General features: G+C 38.6%; 2 protein-coding genes across 4 annotated transcripts in view; both read right to left on the bottom strand.

The window, feature by feature from the left end:
- slc22a13b (solute carrier family 22 member 13b) lies at positions 1 to 7143 on the bottom strand. Its single transcript, XM_039666933.2, has 10 exons — positions 6459 to 7143; positions 4938 to 5041; positions 4590 to 4744; positions 3593 to 3761; positions 3345 to 3465; positions 2955 to 3049; positions 2017 to 2231; positions 708 to 816; positions 417 to 626; positions 1 to 282 (listed from the first exon to the last, which is right to left on the bottom strand). Exons 1-10 carry the CDS (start codon positions 6831 to 6833, stop codon positions 207 to 209), a joined length of 1629 nt encoding a protein of 542 aa, XP_039522867.1. The 5' UTR covers positions 6834 to 7143; the 3' UTR covers positions 1 to 206.
- Positions 7144 to 8927: 1784 nt separating this feature from the next.
- oxsr1b (oxidative stress responsive kinase 1b) overlaps positions 8928 to 19768 on the bottom strand; it is a 52204-nt gene continuing 41363 nt past the window's right edge. Inside the window, exons 10-19 of one of the 3 annotated variants that reach the window (XM_089125594.1) lie at positions 19193 to 19258; positions 18677 to 18799; positions 18450 to 18518; positions 16942 to 16977; positions 16332 to 16436; positions 16178 to 16236; positions 12207 to 12259; positions 11297 to 11365; positions 10662 to 10726; positions 8928 to 10390 (exon numbers count right to left, since the gene is read on the bottom strand). In XM_089125594.1, coding sequence (XP_088981720.1) covers positions 10316 to 10390; positions 10662 to 10726; positions 11297 to 11365; positions 12207 to 12259; positions 16178 to 16236; positions 16332 to 16436; positions 16942 to 16977; positions 18450 to 18518; positions 18677 to 18799; positions 19193 to 19258 — 720 coding nt within the window. In that variant the 3' untranslated portion in view covers positions 8928 to 10315. The other 2 variants (XM_039666935.2, XM_089125595.1) reach the window with 2 other exon arrangements.

Below are 19768 nucleotides of genomic sequence, written 5' to 3' on the forward strand. Positions count from 1 at the left end.
TCATTAATAAATCACAGTTTTCTTTATTGTTATTTTTCAAAATGAAGTGCTAAAAAAAGTACAAATTCGTTTTTATCAATAAAACTTTACAAACATGATACTTGCCGCATGAAAAGTAAACAGTGACGCCTGTTTTTCTTATTATTGCATAAATCTATTAAAACACCCATGAACATCAACTACATGTTTAAATGGCAGTATAAATCTCATAATTTTGTGCTACTGAGAGCCATTTCCTGCTCCTGATTCAGTCCGTTTTCAATGCTGGCTTTCTTTGATCCCCTGTAAATGAGAGATTAAAAAAAAATAATAACTTATTTTGTATTGAATTATGTGCATCAAAAGTTAAGTGCTTTTTACATGATTCATTATTGCAAGAGATGTTTCATGCTAATACTAATGTAAAGAATCCTCACATGCTCTCATCCACGGGAGCGTCAGTGTGGTCCTGTAGTTCGGTGTTTAGTGTTTCTGGGAGCAGGAAGGTCAAGGCTCCTCCCACAAAAGGAAGAGAGCCGTATATGACCATTGGAATAGAATGATGATACACGTTCAACAAGCCAATCAGAGGAGCTAGAATACCAGCGACACGTGCACACATGGAGTTCAGTCCCACTCCGTTTTGCCTAGACAATTGAGTTTAAGAATGAGAACTCATGTAGAATGCAGAACTGAAAACAGTGAGTTTCTCTCTTTTACATACACACCTGACAACCGTTGGGTACAGCTCAGCAGTGTACACATACACTATGGTGAAAGAGGCAGCGAGGGAGAACTTCCCAATCACAGCGATCACAGTCACAATCACAGGATACTCTGGGAAAAAACAGATCGAGTTGAAAACGTCTTTCTGTCACATTTGTGAACATTTAAGCAGCTTGTCGAATGCTTTTCTAACCCAGTCTCATGAAAGCTCCCCATAACAAGAGTTGTATGATTTGGTGAATTAGACATACATCATCTCATTAATACATTTTTATATGATCTGCTCATACAGTCCTGAGCGCTTAGGTTCACTAAGCTTTTGCTAATAATTTACTCACCCCCATGTCATCCAAGATATCTATGTCTTTCTTTCTTCAGTCGAAAAGAGATTGGTTTTTGATGAAAACATTCCAGGATTTTCTCCATATAATGGACTTCAGTGGGAACCAAACGGTTCAAGGTCCAAAAGACAGTTTCAGTGTAAACTGTTCAAAGGGCTTCAGACAATGAATAAGGGTCTTATCAAGCGAAACAATCACTCATTTTAAAAAAATAACAAAGTTTAAGTTTTATAAGCTCAAATGGTCACCTTGCTCTGTTCTGTGATGCACGTTCGTGAGTCTCCTGTTCGAACTCGTTTATCAAAATGAAATCTTTTTTCGTGTCATTTGGTTCATTCAACGAATTAAATGAATGAGTTGACTCTGGAAAAGATTTGTTCATTTTGTTCGAACAGGAGAGTCACGAACGCGCATTACAGAACAGATCAAGGCGAGCATTTGAGCTTATAAAACTTAAACTTTGTAATTTTTTTTTTAAATGAGCGATCGTTTCGCTTGATAAGACCCTTATTCATCGTCTGGAATCGTTTAAAGCCCTTTGAACAGTTTGCAGTTTGCACTGAAACTCTCATTTGGACCTTGAACCGTGTGGTTCCCATTGAAGTCCATTATATGGAGAAAAATCCTGGAATGTTTTCATCAAAAACCTTCATTTCTTTTCGACTGAAGAAAGAATGACACGGATGTCTTGGATGACATGGGGGTGAGTAAATTATCAGCAAATGTTTTTTTTAAAGTGAACTAATCCTTTAAAGTGTGGACTTTTTGCCAGCAAATCGTACGTTTTCATAAAAATCAACGACAACTAGTACAAATGCGTATAAATGTGCCACACTGATTTCCTCTGTTACATTAATGAACATTTAAGCAGTTTTTGTCCTTTGAATGTTTTGTCAAAACAGGCTTATGACAATGAGACACTTTTTGGGGACCCTCTTTCTTCACTAATTATAAAATAAGACTCGCTCACCCCCTGGTATAGCAGGAATAACCAGGCAAGCTGTGCCTCCTAGAAGCAGAACAACACTCTGGCAGATCCTCCTTCCGAAGCGCTGAATGAGAGGAAAGCAGGCCAGCCGCGCGGGAAACTCTGCAATGCCAAAGATCAGTTGAGTCAGGTAAATGTCCAGGCCGAAGTTCCCCACGTTCAAGCTGACTCCATAGTAAACCAGGCTCGTCACAAACCTACAATAATGAGGTTTGCAGTGAATGAATGCAGTGTTAATGGAAAAACGTGTGTACATGGTAAGTGCATTGTATCAAATTGAAATGTTAGTACATACATGTAGTATAAAAGAGACCTAATATAAAGTGGGACCGTTTTACGTTGTTGTTTTACATTCTATGAAAAAGTACACTTTAAAATAACTGGATGATGCACTTAATTAAAGGTGCAGTAAGCGATTTTTCAAAACAGAGTACCACAACAAACTTGTAGCCAATCAGCATTAGGGTGGAGGAAAGAGAGTGAGCCAATCAGCAGTAGGGGGCGTGTCCACTCATAATGGGGGAGGAGAGAGATTGAACAAGAGGTAGATTTGAAGAAAGACTGTAGAAAGAGAGATGACAGAGACAATACAAAAGAGAAAATATCAGAAGAACATCATTAGAAAAAGAAGGGTTATTATGATCAATGCTTCCTTGTCGTTAGTTAAATAATCTTTGCTGTATTTTTCACCTCACACACCAGTGATCACGGTTCGAGACCATTTATGGACCAGCCTAAACACATCCGAGCTGGTTTGTATGGGTTGATTTCAAATATTACAACTCTGGAAGATCGCAAACCACACCTCTAACTGTGTTAATTAAAAATGAATGAATTCATTAAAAGTGTGGAATGTTGGACACTTCATACACTCAACTGTTGCAGCTTTAATAGCAAAGGGGCTAACTGTCAGAACTCACCACATATAGCACATGATGAGAGCTCTCTTTCTCAGGTAATCCACTCGGAACAGGTCTAGCATGGAGCCTTTTTTTACTGTGTTCTCCGCTTCCATCTGATAATGCATTATTTCATGTTAATTCATCATTTTTAATACATTCATTAAAGCTCACTGAGAAAAAAAAAATCTCATTTACAGGAGTGTCCTGGGTAAGATAAGCAGCCCGAATTTGCACATATACAAGAAACATATATAAAAACAACAACCGTTAAATGTACGGATTTTAAAGACTTACTTTCATTTTGTAGGATACTGTGTGAGAAGGTAAATGGGAGTGGATATGATCTGTTTATCAGCTCTTTTCTAACACCAAATAAGGCTTGGCTATCTACATAGAGAAAGCGGTCACCTTGTCGAGCAGATTTTCGGGCACCTTCCTGCCATTGATTCGGGCAGCTTTCAAGATCTCTTTCTTGGCTCTGTCTTGCTTGCCCTGAGTCAGAAGCCATCGGGCAGACTCAGGGAGAATCCTGCCAAAAACATTGAAAACTGATTAGAAAATAAACAGAAATATGTTAAATATTTCATCTGTGTGACCGACATCAGAATATGCAAACACAAAAAAATTGTGAATCACTGATATATAATCACACTAACCAGTAATAGATGCAGAAAAGCCCAACTGGTGCTGACAGAACCAGCTGTAAAATCCTCCAGTTTCGGATCCCAAAGGCCACACCGGACAGCAACATCAGGCCGACGGCATAACAGCAGTGCGACAATATGGTGAAAAGGGCGCGCTTGGCTGAACCGCACCACTCGGTACCTAAAACATGTTTTTTTGTACAAACTTAAATAATAATCTGAGATCTAAACAGGTTTTATATACATTTTCATAGCGATTTCTGTTGTTACAGGACGTTTGTTTTAAGTCAGCATGAAACAGAAGTTGCTATTTGTGATGTATACTTGAACAAGAAAAAATGTAGGGCGGGACTTAATCGGGAATTGACTGAATGATTGGATGGTTTTGGTTTGCTATTGCTGTGATCTCTTATGAGTGACGGGTTGATCGCATCCAAAATAAAAGTTTGTGTTTATATAATATACAGTATGTGGGTACACTATGTATAATTATTTTGTGTGTGTGTATATAAAAATATAAATACACACACATGCATGTATATTTAAGAAAAAAATATTATTTATATATAAAATATTTATATATAATATAAATTATATCTAAATCTACATACAGTATATGAATGAAAATGTTTCTTTGTATATACAAGCATGTGTGTGTATTTATATATATGTAATAATTATACACAGTGCACCCACATATATTATGTAAACACAAACTTTAATCGCGATTAATCGTTTGACAGCCCTAAATACATCATCAGAGAAGAGAAGAGATATCTATGCAAGGGGGAGGGGAAATTATTTTGATTAATGATTACGAGAGCACATGAATTGTAAAAAATAACGATGTGCGAGCCAAGGATAAAAAATTTAATAAATACTGCAACAACAAAAAAAGCTAATTTTGAATTCATGGTGACTTTAAAGCACTGTAATGCACTTTCTACATGCTAATTATCGAACTTTTTAATATAGGCTACTGGCATTAAAAAGGAGTCATATGTGTTACCCAGAACAAACGTGTTCATGGTGATCCCTGATATTGTGGTGCCGACCACAAAGCGGAGGGCTATGTAGACGTAGATGTTGGGGGAAAATGCTACTCCCACCCCAAACAGAAACTGAAGGAACAAGGAGAGGAGCGTGACAAACCGCCGGCCATACCTGAGACAAGAAAACAAGTTAACCAGCACAGTTATGCAAGCACTCAAATGACCCATTATTTGACACAAAATGTGGCCCTTTATTACTGATGGGTTGTTAGAATGATCTGTGTGTTTTGTTGTTGTTGGAAAAACTCAAAAATAATCATTGTGTGTTTTATATAATTCTTATGTTGCTTGGACTCTACACGTACTTGTCTGCCATTGGCCCAAACAATAGGGCTCCAATAAGAAGACCAGCCATGTAGATGGACTGAGATGCCTCATTATAAATCTTATTTTCACACACCAGGTCAAACTATGATAAGATAAGAAAAGAAAACATGATAAATACAGTAAACAGATGCCAATGAAAATAATATGTATTGATTACAGTTTATAATAACTTTCAATTTTATGTAAAACATTAAAACATAATATACAAGTTAGTTCTGTAAAGACACATAATTCGCAGGTACAATTTTTGAAGATTTCGACCATTCATTTCAAGGAAAAAAGTCACTGTTCTTTTGTGATAAATATGGGGTAATTTGGATCAACTGAACCCGTCAAGCTAAATTTAATAGAAAAAAATATGAAACGAACAAAACTAAACTATTATGACGATACATGTATGCTTTTATTCTAAAAAGTGGCTAACATTCTGGCAAGGTGACCAAGTTATGAACAAAATTGTAGCATTAATAAGAAAGTTTTTCAAAGTTATCTGGTCTTATTGTCATAAAATATTATTGTAATTTGTGTGTTGTGTTGTTATATGTGTATAGGCTATACTGTCTACACAAAGAATTGTCTTTGAGGACAATACAGTTAAAGTTGAAGTTGGTCTTCAAAAATGTTTTCAAAACGTTAGCACAAAAACATTATTTATTCGTTTTAGTTCAAACTATGTCCAAGGACGTCCAGATAACATTTTTCAGAATATTTAGAGAACATTCAAATGCAACATTCCCATAATGTTTGCAAAATAAATAAATAAAATGTTTCCTTAAAAACTGGACATTTTTTAAGTTTAGAGAATATTTGGAAAAAGACATTTCCATAACTTAATATATATCAGCACAAGTTCTTAGCATTTTGTTAGCAGGTGCGTGGTGAAATATTTTATTTTTTTTGCTTTATATTTGTATAGCCTTGCTGCTATTAATTAGAATCTAAAATAAAAGTTTGTAAATATGTCATATATCAGATATGCATTTACATGTATATACATTTATAAATTATGTTAAGAGCGATTAATCGATTTGACAGCACTTGTTTTTACATACAAGTATAAAAGTTTCACGCGTTTTCAAACGATTCGTACCCAAAAGTTAAATTAAGAGTTGGAAATTGCCTTTGAGAGGAGGTAACCATGGCAACAAACACTGCCATTACGTTATTACGGCTTTATTCATCACAAATAGAGTCGCAGGCCTATCACATAATTGTTCGAGTTTTTTAAAGGGTTGCGCGAGACGAACTTTAAATATGCTAATTTTAACTCTTCTGAAAGACATTGAATAATAAGTGAATAGGCTATTATTAGGCCTAAATCTTATACCTAAGCGTTAAAAATGTAACCATAAAAGTTAAATATTTATGAAAAAAAATATATAGGCATATAGCCGGACAATTAAGGCCTACTTTTATAAAGCAATTCAAGAAAAGTCCAATAATGCACCACAGCTAGGCTATAGCCTATAATTATAATCTATATCAAAGTTATAGCCTACCTCAGTTATAAGAGTGCTGCTGTCTTCTGGTGCCTTATAAACCCATCCATCGGTACATGATGTCGTTTCGTTTATCCCATAAGCTTCAATGGCACCGAGATCCAGATCAACAGGTGAGAACATCTTACAGCTCTCATATTGTCCTTTGCTGTCCAGAGGGATGGTGAGGTTCAGCTGCTTCTCCTCTGTCAGGTTTGGAGCTAGCCGTAAGATCCAGCTGCTGTCGCAGTTATGTGGGAAGCTGATGGCGGTGAAGACCTGACTGAACATGTGGAAAGCCGTGAAGAGGTTGGGGAGGCATACCGCCACCAGCAAGCGTTTCTGAAACGCTCCAAACTCGCCGACGGACGACAGGATCTGCGCGAAGTCTATCATGATCACTGTGGGCCACCGTCAGCGGCGGCTCGCGCTTAAAACACCTGCACCGCGGATCCCACAAATTAATTTTTAAACGTGTCACAAGTTCAGCATATCTGCTCGCGCGCACTTATCTGTTACTGTCGATCAAAGATAAAGCACTTATTTATTTCACAGCGAGAATGACAGTCAGAAGACTTTAAATAATCATAATAATAAAGTACAATGTAAATTAGGCATAGTAGCCTAGGTGAATAAGCTGATTCCAATGGTTAAAATGTTCTGAGAGGAGTAGCCTGCAGACAGCGTGTGTGTATGTGTGCGTGTGTGTGAGGGACTTTGGATCATGGGGCAAATGCAGTTATACACTGGGGCCTTTTTGCTAGTGAATAAGGCGGTCTTCATATTGTGGTAGGCTAATGTGTAAACTGTTGTGATGCTTGTGGGTTAAGCACAATATTTAGACAACAATGTAGCCTATATGTGTGACAAAGTAGCCACACTCTCAAGGGAAAAACAACAATCAGATGATTGTGACAGGACAAGCTATGTGACTAAATAAGTTCAAAGTGCCATTTAAATGCCATTGTGTGTACAGAACTTAATCATTTCAATGGTGAAAAAATGTATGTTTTCCAGATGTTTTTTTTTTTAACAGGGTATAACCTGTCCTGAATGTGAGCCTTTTAATTCAATATTTAATACTAGTTTGTTCTTAAGCTGCATTTCTATATGTAGCCTATTTATATAACAAAAAAAAGTTTTTTTTTTTTGTGTTTTTTTTTGGTATGAATCTGTGGAAAGCATAATATACAAATACGTTACCATATACAGTAAGCAATCATAACCAAGACAGCATTTTAGACAAGTTAATTCTTTATTGATTTTAAAGTTTTTTTTAACAAGCTAAATCAAAATAAAAGAGATATTATAAACTAAAGAAAAAAGTCCTTTTTACTGACTGTTTTATTTTATTTTGTATTGCTTACAGCAGTGTTTCCCAACCCTGTTCCTGGCGACACACCAAAACTGCGCGTATTCTTTGTCTCCCTAATCAAACACACCTAATTCAACCCATCTGATTACGAGCTGATGAGGTGAATTAGGTGTGTTTGATGGGAGACAAAGAATACACGCAGTGTTGGTGTACCGCCAGGAACAGGGTTGGGAAACACTGGCTTACAGTAAACAGTCTGCCTACAACAATAATGGTCTGCATTAAGAAGAATCCAGGAGATTTGTGACTTTATAAAATGCATTTTACTAAGATTGAATATTATTGTTTATATACCATTTAATCATGTTGACCACAGATCTGCTGCATAACAACCTCAATATTCAAAATATCTGAAGAAAAACTTTTCAAAAGCAAGCAATGTCAAAGCTTTATTTTACACCTCCTTTTATCTTTTGAATCTTCCCAATAAAACTGGAAAAAGTTTAAAATTATTCAATAATTAGTTATATATATATATATATATATATATACACGACCATTCAAAAGTTTGGAATCAGTAAGATTTTGTATGTTTTTTTTTTTTGTATGTATAAGTCTATGCTCCTCAAGGCTACATTTATTTGATTAAAAAATAAATTAATTAAAAAACAGGAATATTGTGAAATATTCTTACAATCTAAAATAACTGTTTTCAATTTTAATATATTTTAAAATGTTATTTATTCATGTGATAGCAAAGCTAAATTTTCAGCATCATTATTCCAGCCTTCAGTGTCACATGATCCTTCAGAAATATGTGGATTTGCTGCTCATTAAGAAACATTAGAATAATAATAAAAATATGCTGAATATTCACATGAATAAATTATATTTGAAAATATGCGAAAATAAAAACATAATTATTATTATTATAAATACAATTTCAGGTTAACAATATAACAAATAAATGCAGCCTGGTTGAGCATAAGATACTTTTCTTTTAAAAACATAAAAAAAAGTGAACAACAGTGTATGTATATATATATATATATATATATATATATACTGTATATATGTGTGTGTGTGTGTGTGTGTCAAAAAGAGCAAAGGGGAAAAAAAATCAGATGAAACACTGCTTAATTAAAATAATTAGGATACTTAAGATTATTCCAGGCTGTTCTTGCACAGGTAGCGATATGTTTAATGAGAAACAACCTCTCACATAAGTTCTAAGGAAAACAGACCTGCTGGAAACATCAGGCAAATAAAGGCCACCTAAGACCCCCCTACAGGCACCCTCAGACAAATAAGACAAACCAACAAAACTCACAATGTCTCTTTTGTAACCGACACCACCTCCCATCACCTCATTTATGGAGAACACAAAGGCCATGAGTGAAGCATCCTATATAAAATCAAACCAATGGCAAATTACATTATTTACATGTTCAATTGAAATCAGAAATACACATGAATACTTAAAGAGTTCAATAGCAGAAAAGAAAAAACAAACAAACACCAAAGTTTCATCAGGTACCTCACGTACGTCTACCTTTTTCAAAAATCAAACTCTTAAAAAATGAGCAGAAGTGACAAAATTTAAAACCAAAATGCACAAATTCATGTGAAATCTAAAAAAGGGAGATATGGTTGATGCAAATGTGTAGAAACATTAAGGCAATAACTTTTAGAGCAGCGTGGGATAGTAACATTTGCAAATGTGCCCTGTTGAGACAGCACAGCACACACGCACACACACAAATAAAATAAACAAGGAAAAAGCAGCAAAATAAACCAGCTTTTAGGGGGGTTCGTCGAGGCTCAATGACACCGAATAGATCATTTATTATTCAGCAATCTGTGTTGCATCTGAAATAAAAGATATTGTACTTTGAAGAAATCAGACTCTCTATACAGTATAACAGGCGAGAATGGAAAACTTGTTTTTGGGCTGAATTTCTAAACCAGATTCTGTAAATGTTCATCAAGCTGGTTTAAACAAACCCCAGTAAATAATACAAGCGGTTTGATAAAACACGCTAGCTGCTTCACTTTAAAGGCGTAGAAAAAAAATACAAGTAAAAAAAAAATGCTATAGCTACTGCAAACCCATTCACTCAATTCCTCTATTAACACCATGTTTCTTTGCGTTCATTCTCCTCATGCACACAGTTCTTATATTAGAGGCATTTTAACATTTCGTTTTTTGTGTGTCAGTTCAGATTGTGCAATAAATAGAACAAACATAGAAAGAAAAAAGAGGAAAAGAAAGAGAAACATTAAAAGAGCATTAAGGTTATATCTGCTTATGATAATTGCATACTTAGATGAATCAATCGTAAACTTTATTTTAAAGGATTGCTACAAATCGCGATCTTTGTGCAACTCTGCTGTGGGCCATTTAAAATCCTATGGGGCTGCGCAATGGAACTTTTCTCTTTGGCAACAGTGGTTTCTTGGGGGCAATTGAAAGAGGAAAAAGAATCAATGTGTCATTCTGTTGGTAGTGTTGGTTTGTTTTCACATTTGTAGGCAAGTCATGGTCCCCGCACAGAGCCAAAGTTTAGTTAATGCTAAGCTGAGCAAATCCCAAGAGTTTGACATCATCGGGAATCTCAGAGCCTTCAACACCAGATGCCTGGAAAACACCACGCATGACGTGTTACCGCAACACACCATTACGGATTTAGGGCCCGTTCACACCAAACTAACTATATGAGCGTCCAGGTAAAGCAGGATGAACTCTGATTGGCTGAAAAAATGGTTCTGAAAGTGATTCCAATGAAAGCCATTGTAGTTATAGTGGTGTGGACTCTGTTATTCTTGAATGATTTTTAGAACTCTATCTTTATCGTTCTTGATGTGAACGGGCCTTTACACAAAGTGGGTTTAACTGAACACACACTTACCAGTCTAAATGTGACATTTTTATTGGAATGAGGCTCTTCAACTATCTTCTGCAAATTAGCAGCCACTGAAATGACAGAAAACAGAAGTTTACGACTAAAACCATGATTGTTTTTATGCCTTTAAGTTTTATTTGACATTTTTAAATGATTTGAAATTGCAATTTACATAACATCACCATTTTTAAAGCAGCTTAAACAGATGATGATTTTAGTAAAAAAGTTATAGTTAAGAATTTTTTTGGAATTCTAATAAAATAATTTTTTAATTTAAAAAAAATTATATTATAAACATAACAATTAGAGTAAAAACTGATTATTATAACAGGATTTATAAAAACAAATATATTTTTAAAACTGGAAAAAAATATATATTATATTGTATTTGGTCAAAACAGTAAAGACAGTAATATAGTAAAATATTACAATCTAAAAATAACTGATTTCTATTGTAATATATTTGTCATTTATATATTGTGCTGCTCAATATTTTTGAGGAAACCGTGATACATTTTTTTCAGGATTCTTTGATAAATAAAACAACTTTAATACAAAATATATATTATAAATGCTTTCACCTTTGATCAATTTAATACTTTCTTGCTCAATGAAAGTTTAAATTCCATAAAAAACCTTACCTATAACTAAATCTCGCCCGTCTACCAAGCCAGCCGATACCAGTTCCTGAGAAACCCCATCTGCTGTGTCTACAAAAACAGAGAAAATGTACAGTATGTGATGCATTTATTCCACTTTAAAATGATTAGTTTAGAGCATCAAACTTTAATCATGGAAAATTGCAACATCCTGGATATTTGAACTGACAGGGTTGTAGATCCTCTGACAACTTAACTGCACACATCATGCTTACACACTGTAGTCAGTACAGACAGCAGAATGAAGACGTGTTCAGGCAGAAGAACATTCTCACACAGGCCGGCTATGTGCATGTCACTAAATGTTTTATTTTGGGAAAATTCCCAACGTGACTGACAAAACGCAGATGCGGCAGGCTCTTTGACATCTGATGGGGTAGAAAAATGATGCTCTTGCTTTGCTTGGGCCTTTCTGCTGGAGGGCAAAAGACTGAGATAAACAGGAACTGATTCTAAAAGGGTGTTGTATTGATCTTTACAGGCAAAAAACATTGGACAATAGAATTACCCAAGTGTGACGTAAATCGTACTGATTTGAGATGTTCACCGCCCTTGACAAATGTGACAACAGTCAACCATAACATTCAGTGTTTTTTCAAAAGAGTTGTGGAAAAAATCATTCAGTTTGGTCTGGACAATATACATCTACTGTATATTAAAGGGATACACCATCTAAAAATGTGAGGGACTAATTTTATTGACTCACAGAGATGGATTATTTTTCTAAAAGTATTCATTTATGTTCATCTGAGGAAAGAATGTTCATTGGGCTGAGAAAATTATGAGAGAATTTTCATTTTAGGGTGGAATATCCTTTTAAGAGTGTATTACAGTATGTGGATTTATTCAAGTACAATCATACTATGTATGCCATGTGTCTTTATGCTCTTACCCCTGCCAGGCATGAACTCAAATCGGATGTCATTCAGTTCTTTTTTCAAATTTCTGTAGGACAGAAGAAATTCAAGTCATCTACTGCTCCTGTTTACACTTTTAATAATAAAGGCTCTTTATTGGCATTGATGATTCTATGGAGAACCTTTAACATTAATAACCTTTCCATTGCTCCAAAGGTTCTTTATATTGGAAAAATGTACTTGAGATTATATAAATGTTCTTTACACAAACCAAAATGGTTCTTCTATGGCATCGCCACAAAGATCAATGAATGACTCTGTGGTAGGGGGGTGTGGTTTTCGCGGCGTATGTAGTGAGAGACGAGTCAATGAGCTGCGCGGAGAGTAAGTCGGTCAAGTGCAAATGATGAACAGCTGTGTCTATTTGCAGTGATTGGAGCGGGGAGACCGTAAAAGCCGCAGACTGGGAGAGAGGAGGAGAGAGATCGGGGAGCTTGTGTGAAGCTGTGATCAGCGGGACGAGTCTGTGTCCGGGAAACCTGCAAAAGCTGTGTACAGCGGGAAAGAGTTTATGATTTAATGTTTGTTTTATTTCTGAGTTTTCTGTGAAGAGCGCTGAGGCGCCGTGGAAAGAGGTATAAAAATAAAAACACACAAGCTCCTCTATTCGCCGACCCTGTCTCCTTCTTCACCCTTAACTGAACCTTATTACACTGGTGCCGAAACCCGGGAAGAAGGAGACTGCCGTCGCCATGTCGAGCCCGTCAGGATCGCCGTTTACGGAGATTATTCAATCACTCGCGGCCATGCAGAGGGAACAACATCAAGCCCTGCTGTCCTTCAAGGAAGAACACGAGCAGCGCTTCCAGGCGCTGCTTCAAGGACAGCAGGAGGACCGCGAGTTGTTCCGGAGCTGTTTCGACCAGGGGGCTGCGGCCACCCCCGCTACAACATCGGCCGCGGCGCTCTCGTTGTCAAGGATGGGTCCCCAGGATGAACCGGAGGCGTTCCTGGACCTGTTCGAGAGGACAGCCGAGGCCCGGGGGTGGCCCGAAACAGACTGGCCGCTGCGACTCATCCCGCTCCTATCCGGGGAGTCACAGCTCGCCGCCCACCAACTGCCAGTCTCCAGGTCTACCAAGATCTACGGCGCGCCATTCTGCAGCGGGTCGGCGGAACAGCATCGTCAGCGGTTCCGTTCCCTGACTCTGGAGGAGGCTGGTCGGCCCTTCGTGATGGCGCAACAGCTCCGGGACTCCTGCCGTAAATGGCTGATGGCCGAGGGAAGTGACATCGAGACAATCATCGACCAGGTGGTACTGGAGCAGTTCATCACGAGGCTTCCCAAGAAAACAGCTCAATGGGTCCAGTGCCACCGTCCGACGTCGCTGGACCAGGCCATCCAACTGGCGGAAGATCACATGGTGGCGTGCTCGGGGGTCGGTGAACCCCTCCCATCTGCCTCTCTCTCCCACTCTTTTTTCCCCCCTCCCCAGTCTCTCTCTCGTCCCCCTCTGCAAAACCTATCCCTTCTCCCAGGTCTCGGGGTGGGCCGGCGCCCAGGCTCGCGCCACGATGGAGACCCGGCGGGCAGAGGGAATCCCCGTCGGCCGGGAGGATGACGGAGAGGGGGACACCTGTCGGGGGATTCCCCTCCCCGGCTCCGGTCGTTGCGCTCTCCCCACACCAATCCCTTGCCCCACTACCCGCCCCCCGCGCTGTGGGGATCCGAGACACTTTATCGATCGGTGTCCGGTGATGGAGGTGGGGACGCTGGTCCGGGTCCCCGACACGCCAAGGGCCGCCCCCGATCAAGCTGGCTTGTACCAGATACCCGTAAGTATCAAGGGGGGTACTTATCAGCCTTTGGTGGATTCAGGATGTAACCAAACCGCGATTCATCAAAGCCTGATTCGATCTGGGGCATTGGATAACAGCCGCATGGTTAAAGTACGGTGTGTGCACGGGGTCGTGGTGAGTTATCCCTTAATGCCGGTAAAAATTTTATTCAGGGGTCAAAAGCTTAGTGTGGAGGTGGCAGTTAACCCGCACCTCCGGCATCCGCTAATTTTGGGTACGGATTGGCCGGGCTTTACGAATTTGTTGAAATTTTTATGTGTGGATGCCGCTCGGGGGAAAAAAAAAGCAGGGGAAGACAGCGATGGTGCAGGTGGGAGATGCTGTACCGGGACCTCTGGACACTGCGGCGGGGGAACAGAGCGCGTCAGAGGGAAATATTCTCTCTGAGCGCGATGATTTTCCCTTGGAGCAGTCCCAGGATGAGACGCTCAAACATGCGTTTGATAAGGTCCAGTCCATCGACGGACAGCTACTCCACCCGCACCAACCGCTCTCTTGCCCCTATTTTTGCATAATTAAAGATAGGTTGTATCGGGTGGCCCGAGACGCCCAGACAAAAGAAGATACAGTACAACCCAGTTATTGGTACCAAAGAGCCGTCGGGAAATGCTTTTCCAGGCGGCTCACTGTAATCCGATGGCCGGTCATTTAGGGCAAACGGCGACACTAAACCGTCTCATGGCCCGATTCTTTTGGCCGGGCATTCACGAGAACGTGCGCAGGTGGTGCGCGTCTTGTCGCGAATGTCAGTTGGTTAATCCACCGGCCACTCCAAAAGCACCCTTGTGCCCCCTTCCACTGATGCAGGTCCCCTTCGAGCGAATTGGCATGGACCTCATCGGGCCATCAGAACGGTCAGCACGAGGGCATCGTTTTGCGTTAGTCTTAGTAGACTACGCAACACGATACCCGGAGGCAGTTCCGCTTCGCAATATCTCAGCTAAGAGCGTCGCAAGCGCGCTGTTTTCATTAATCTCCCGGGTGGGGATCCCGAAAGAGATCCTCACCGATCAGGGCACGGCGTTTATGTCAAAGACAATCCGCGAACTTTACGAGTTGTTAGGCATTAAATCGATTCGCACCAGCGTCTATCACCCACAAACGGACGGTCTGGTCGAACAGTTTAATCGGACGTTAAAAGCCATGATTCGTTAGTTCGTTCACGAAGACGCCAAAAATTGGGATAAGTGGCCAGAACCCCTGTTGTTTGCTATATGCGAAGTCCCCCAAGCCTCCACGGGGTTTTCCCCTTTCGAGCTTCTTTTCGGTCGTCAACCCCGTGGGGTGTTGGATGTACTGAAAGAGACTTGGGAGGACGAACCATCCGCTAGCAAAAACGAAATTCAGTATGTCCTGGACCTGAGAACGAAACTTCACACTTTGGGGCGGCTATCTTTGGAGAATTTGTTACAGGCCCAGGACAGACAGAGGCAGCAATATAATAGGGGGGCTAGACTTCGTTAATTTGCACCGGGAGATAAGGTCCTTGTATTACTTCCCACATCCAGCCCGCTTTTGCGTGCTCCTGACTTTTCTCTCCCTTTCATCCTACAGACGGACGCGTCGGACAGGGGTTTGGGCGCGGTCCTGTCCCAGGAGGTGGGGGGGGAGGAACGGCCGGTGCTGTACATCAGTCGGAAGCTTTCGAAGAGAGAGACGATGTACAGCACCATTGAGAAGGAGTGTTTGGCCATCCGGTGGGCTGTCCTCACCATCCGTTGCAGGCCGGACGGTTCCCCGGCCTGAGTCGGGCGGTGGGGGTATGTGGTAGGGGGGCGTGGTTTTCGCGGCGTATGTAGTGAGAGACGAGTCAATGAGCTGCGCGGAGAGTAAGTCGGTCAAGTGCAAATGATGAACAGCTGTGTCTATTTGCAGTGATTGGAGCGGGGAGACCGTAAAAGCCGCAGACTGGGAGAGAGGAGGAGAGAGACCGGGAAACCTGCAAAAGCTGTGTACAGCGGGAAAGAGTTTATGATTTAATGTTTGTTTTATTTCTGAGTTTTCTGTGAAGAGCGCTGAGGCGCCGTGGAAAGAGATATAAAATAAAAACACACAAGCTCCTCTATTCGCCAACCCTGTCTCCTTCTTCACCCTTAACTGAACCTTATTACAGACTCCAAATATAAGAACAGCAAACACAACTTACCTTAACCTTAATACTAAGCTGATGGGGGACTGGGGGCCATCATCTCCAGGAACTGGGGCCTACAGATAGAGACAGAGATGGTGATGAGGAGCATCAGCTTCATTTTTTATAAACCTAATAACTGAGTGTAGAAATGCTTGAACAGCTAGTGTACCTGCGCAGGCTGTGTAGGGGTTGTAGTGTGTTGAGTGTTGGCCGGGCCCTGGCCAGCAGCTTGAGGTATTTCAGGCTGGAGGTGACTGCTGAAAGGCTGGAATATCTGAAAATACATGCATAGAGCCACACATACATTTAGTAATTGCGTTATAAATACATATTTAAAAAAAAAAATCCAAAATCAAAATAAATAGTACCAACATTAAATAAAATGTCTGGAATGGAATACTAGTTTACTATTTAGTGGATGCTGTGGAGTGAGCACTATTCTTAAAAAAAATAACAGAAGGTATTATTGCACTATAAATGTAAAGAAAATTGTATAAACAGCATGTGAGTGGCATCGAGTTGTAGCTTGTGAAATAAAAAGATTATTTTGCCCATTTTACACCAGTTTTATTTAAGAATAATTGTAATTTAAATCCTTAATACTGTCACACAAATACAGCAAATCAATTCAATTACATTTTACAACATAGATTATTTAAACAGTAGATTATTTAAATATTTCATGCATACAAAAAATGCATTATATGACAATTATGCATAGTACACACAGCAGGAATCACAAGTATGGTAAATTAGTATGGTAGTAATGGTTTACATACCTCTATATTCTGGAGTCCTTCTCTTACTCTTGGTGACTGTGTGAGAGAGATAGAATGGGCAAAAGTCAAAGGTCAAAGTCTCTTGTAAACATATATATTTGTTTGGGTTACTGTAATTCAGCGTTGGATTTAAACACACTGTAGTAAGGAATGAAGCAGGGAGTTAAGGTCCTTCATGAGTCTTTCATTTGACACATTTGCTATGATTCTAAATACACATTTCATAGCTTTTGTATAATATCCTTCAAGAATTCAAGGACTATTGGGATTGTTTTGAGATATGCAAACAAATTTAGAGTTTATATCCACAATATCTGCTTAGAAAATATTATATTCAACAGTATGCACTTCATCCAAAGAATTCTCCCCCACCCACCACCAGAAAAACAAAAAACAAAACAAAAAAACACACACTTAAACTGAGTTATATTCAGACTTACACTGCCGTTTAAATGTTTAGGGAAGGATTTATTCATTTATTTAAAAAAATTGAAAAAAAATTATTCAGCTATAATGTATTCAATTAATCAAAAGTGTCAATCAAAATTAATCAAAATACATTTTTAATGGTTTAAAAAAAATAATTCAGCGTCAGCTTTGCAATGACAGGTATAAATACAAATTTTAAAATATATTAAAAACAAAACATAATTCATAATATTACTAGTTTTACTGTATTTTTAATTAATTAATAATTTTTTTGATAAAATAAATGACTAATTTAATGAAACTTAACTAATAAAATGTTTTCACAAACCCTAAACTTTTGAACGGTAGAGTACATAATGATATGACATCATATCTAAGGTATTTGGCCATATAACTAGTGACCAAACTGGGATCCAAAAATCATTTAAAGACCAGAAGTAGCCATATTGCATGTTAGTGCCTCAATCAGCAGAAGTCTGTTAAACAGAATTTGCTTGATTATCAAAGGTCATTGATTTGGTCAGTTTTTCAAAGTTGTAAATAAAAACACAATACAGATGGCATCCAGGAAGCACACATCATCACTATTCAGTCAGTTTCTGTTTTTTCTAGCAAGAATTGTTACACTTTTTTTTTTTTTTTGCTTTACCCAAGTTTAATCCTTGAGATTAGAGTGAGTGTTCAAGCTTAAGTAGCCATGTAAGTAGACATTTCAGTATTTGTGTGATCTCAAAACGCACATACAAGCTATGCAGGGCATACAGAACAAAAGTTATCTTAAGAAGCGATCAAAATGCTTTCATACTGTACATGATTATTTCTTGCATAGATAAACAGATTATCACAGACAGGTGAAGGTGCAACGGTCATCCTTAACCAACCAGAACTCTAGTATCTTTATTGTTTTATAACAATAAAGCTGGATAACAAGAATATCAGCAGATACTGTATATTATGCTCTCTGAACAAATTCACTTCCTCTTTATCTAGCACTTCCTACACGTCCAAAATGCTGTGTTTGACTGAGTGTGCTTCCTTGTTAAGGTGAGCCATCTGTATTAGTGGGAAAACTGAACAACCCTGGGTGGGGGCAGCTCAAGAGGTTGAGAGAAACGGACTTGTCGCCTTGTCGACTTCGACTGCTGCTCCTTTAGCGGCAAACAAAAGACACAGAGCCCAGGGATGAGAGGTGCACAACAGCAACACCTTTACAAATACCACAGACAAACAAAGAATGCAAACAACCAGTGCTGAACCACTGCAGAGAGAGGGTGTGTGTGTGCGTGTGTGTGTGTGTGTGTGTTACCCGTAAGGCAGCAACAGCAGCTCTGCCCTCCTCACTCTCCTCATCCAGTTCATCATCGCTCCATTCCCACTCTCCATCTTCTGTTTTATGGAGTCTCCCACTGGAGCCAGGAACTCGCCGTACCTACACACGTACACACAAATATACATATATGTTTATACAGACATACGTATAGAAGAGCAAAATATGTTTAGGTTTATTATTTATTTTTTTTTATTAAAAGTTAAAACAAATCTGATTAATATTTAAATTATATTTATAATTAATAATTAAATGTATATTTATATATATTAAAAAAAAAATCAAAATGAATACATTTAATTATCTGAAATTCTAAATATTTTTGTGGATATTCTTTATTGTCCCTAAAAAGATTTTGATTTGTGCTGCTGTAAATATACATACAAATTGGCTAAATCGTAATAATACAGTATATAAAAATGAGCAGTATATAGTAAAAATACATAGGTCACAATAGAGCATGGTAAAAATTAAAACATAAAACATTTTCCTCACCTTTCTCGCTCTCTCTGTAATTGTAGGTGCTCTATGTAATAATTTCTCCTGCAGGAATTCATTATTCTGCCAAACAAAATGGAACAGTAAGATAAACATTATTCTAAATTATGCAAATAACCATCAATTAGGGTTGAATTACAAAAGGGCTGACATTCAAATTCAACTCCAGCCCCCTACTGGGCATGTGTGGTAACATCTGAGTACTGAAAGTTGGAAGGAGATAAAACTGGCTTGATTCGAATAGTAAAAGGGAAATCCATTTAGCAGAGAGTTTATCAGCCAGTTGGAAAAGGATGCTGGGATGCTCATCCCTGCTTTTAGACACCGATATGACGGGCCAGTAATGAGAAGAATGCTGGACTGAACTCAATAACGATTCATTTACATTGAGGGAGTGTACACAGACTCACACACATCGGACATTGCAAAGTCTTCTGTTGTATTTATAAGAAGCTAGTTATAAATGCTATATCCTAACCCTAACAGAAAACTTTCTGCATTTTTACAATTAAAATAAACATTGTATTTAATTTATTTTTATGCCGTTTTCTTGCAAAAGAGGTTTTCCCCCGA

This window comes from Pimephales promelas, chromosome 22, assembly GCF_988280905.1.
Source record: "Pimephales promelas chromosome 22, fPimPro1.hap1.1, whole genome shotgun sequence".
Lineage (NCBI taxonomy): Eukaryota > Metazoa > Chordata > Actinopteri > Cypriniformes > Leuciscidae > Pimephales > Pimephales promelas.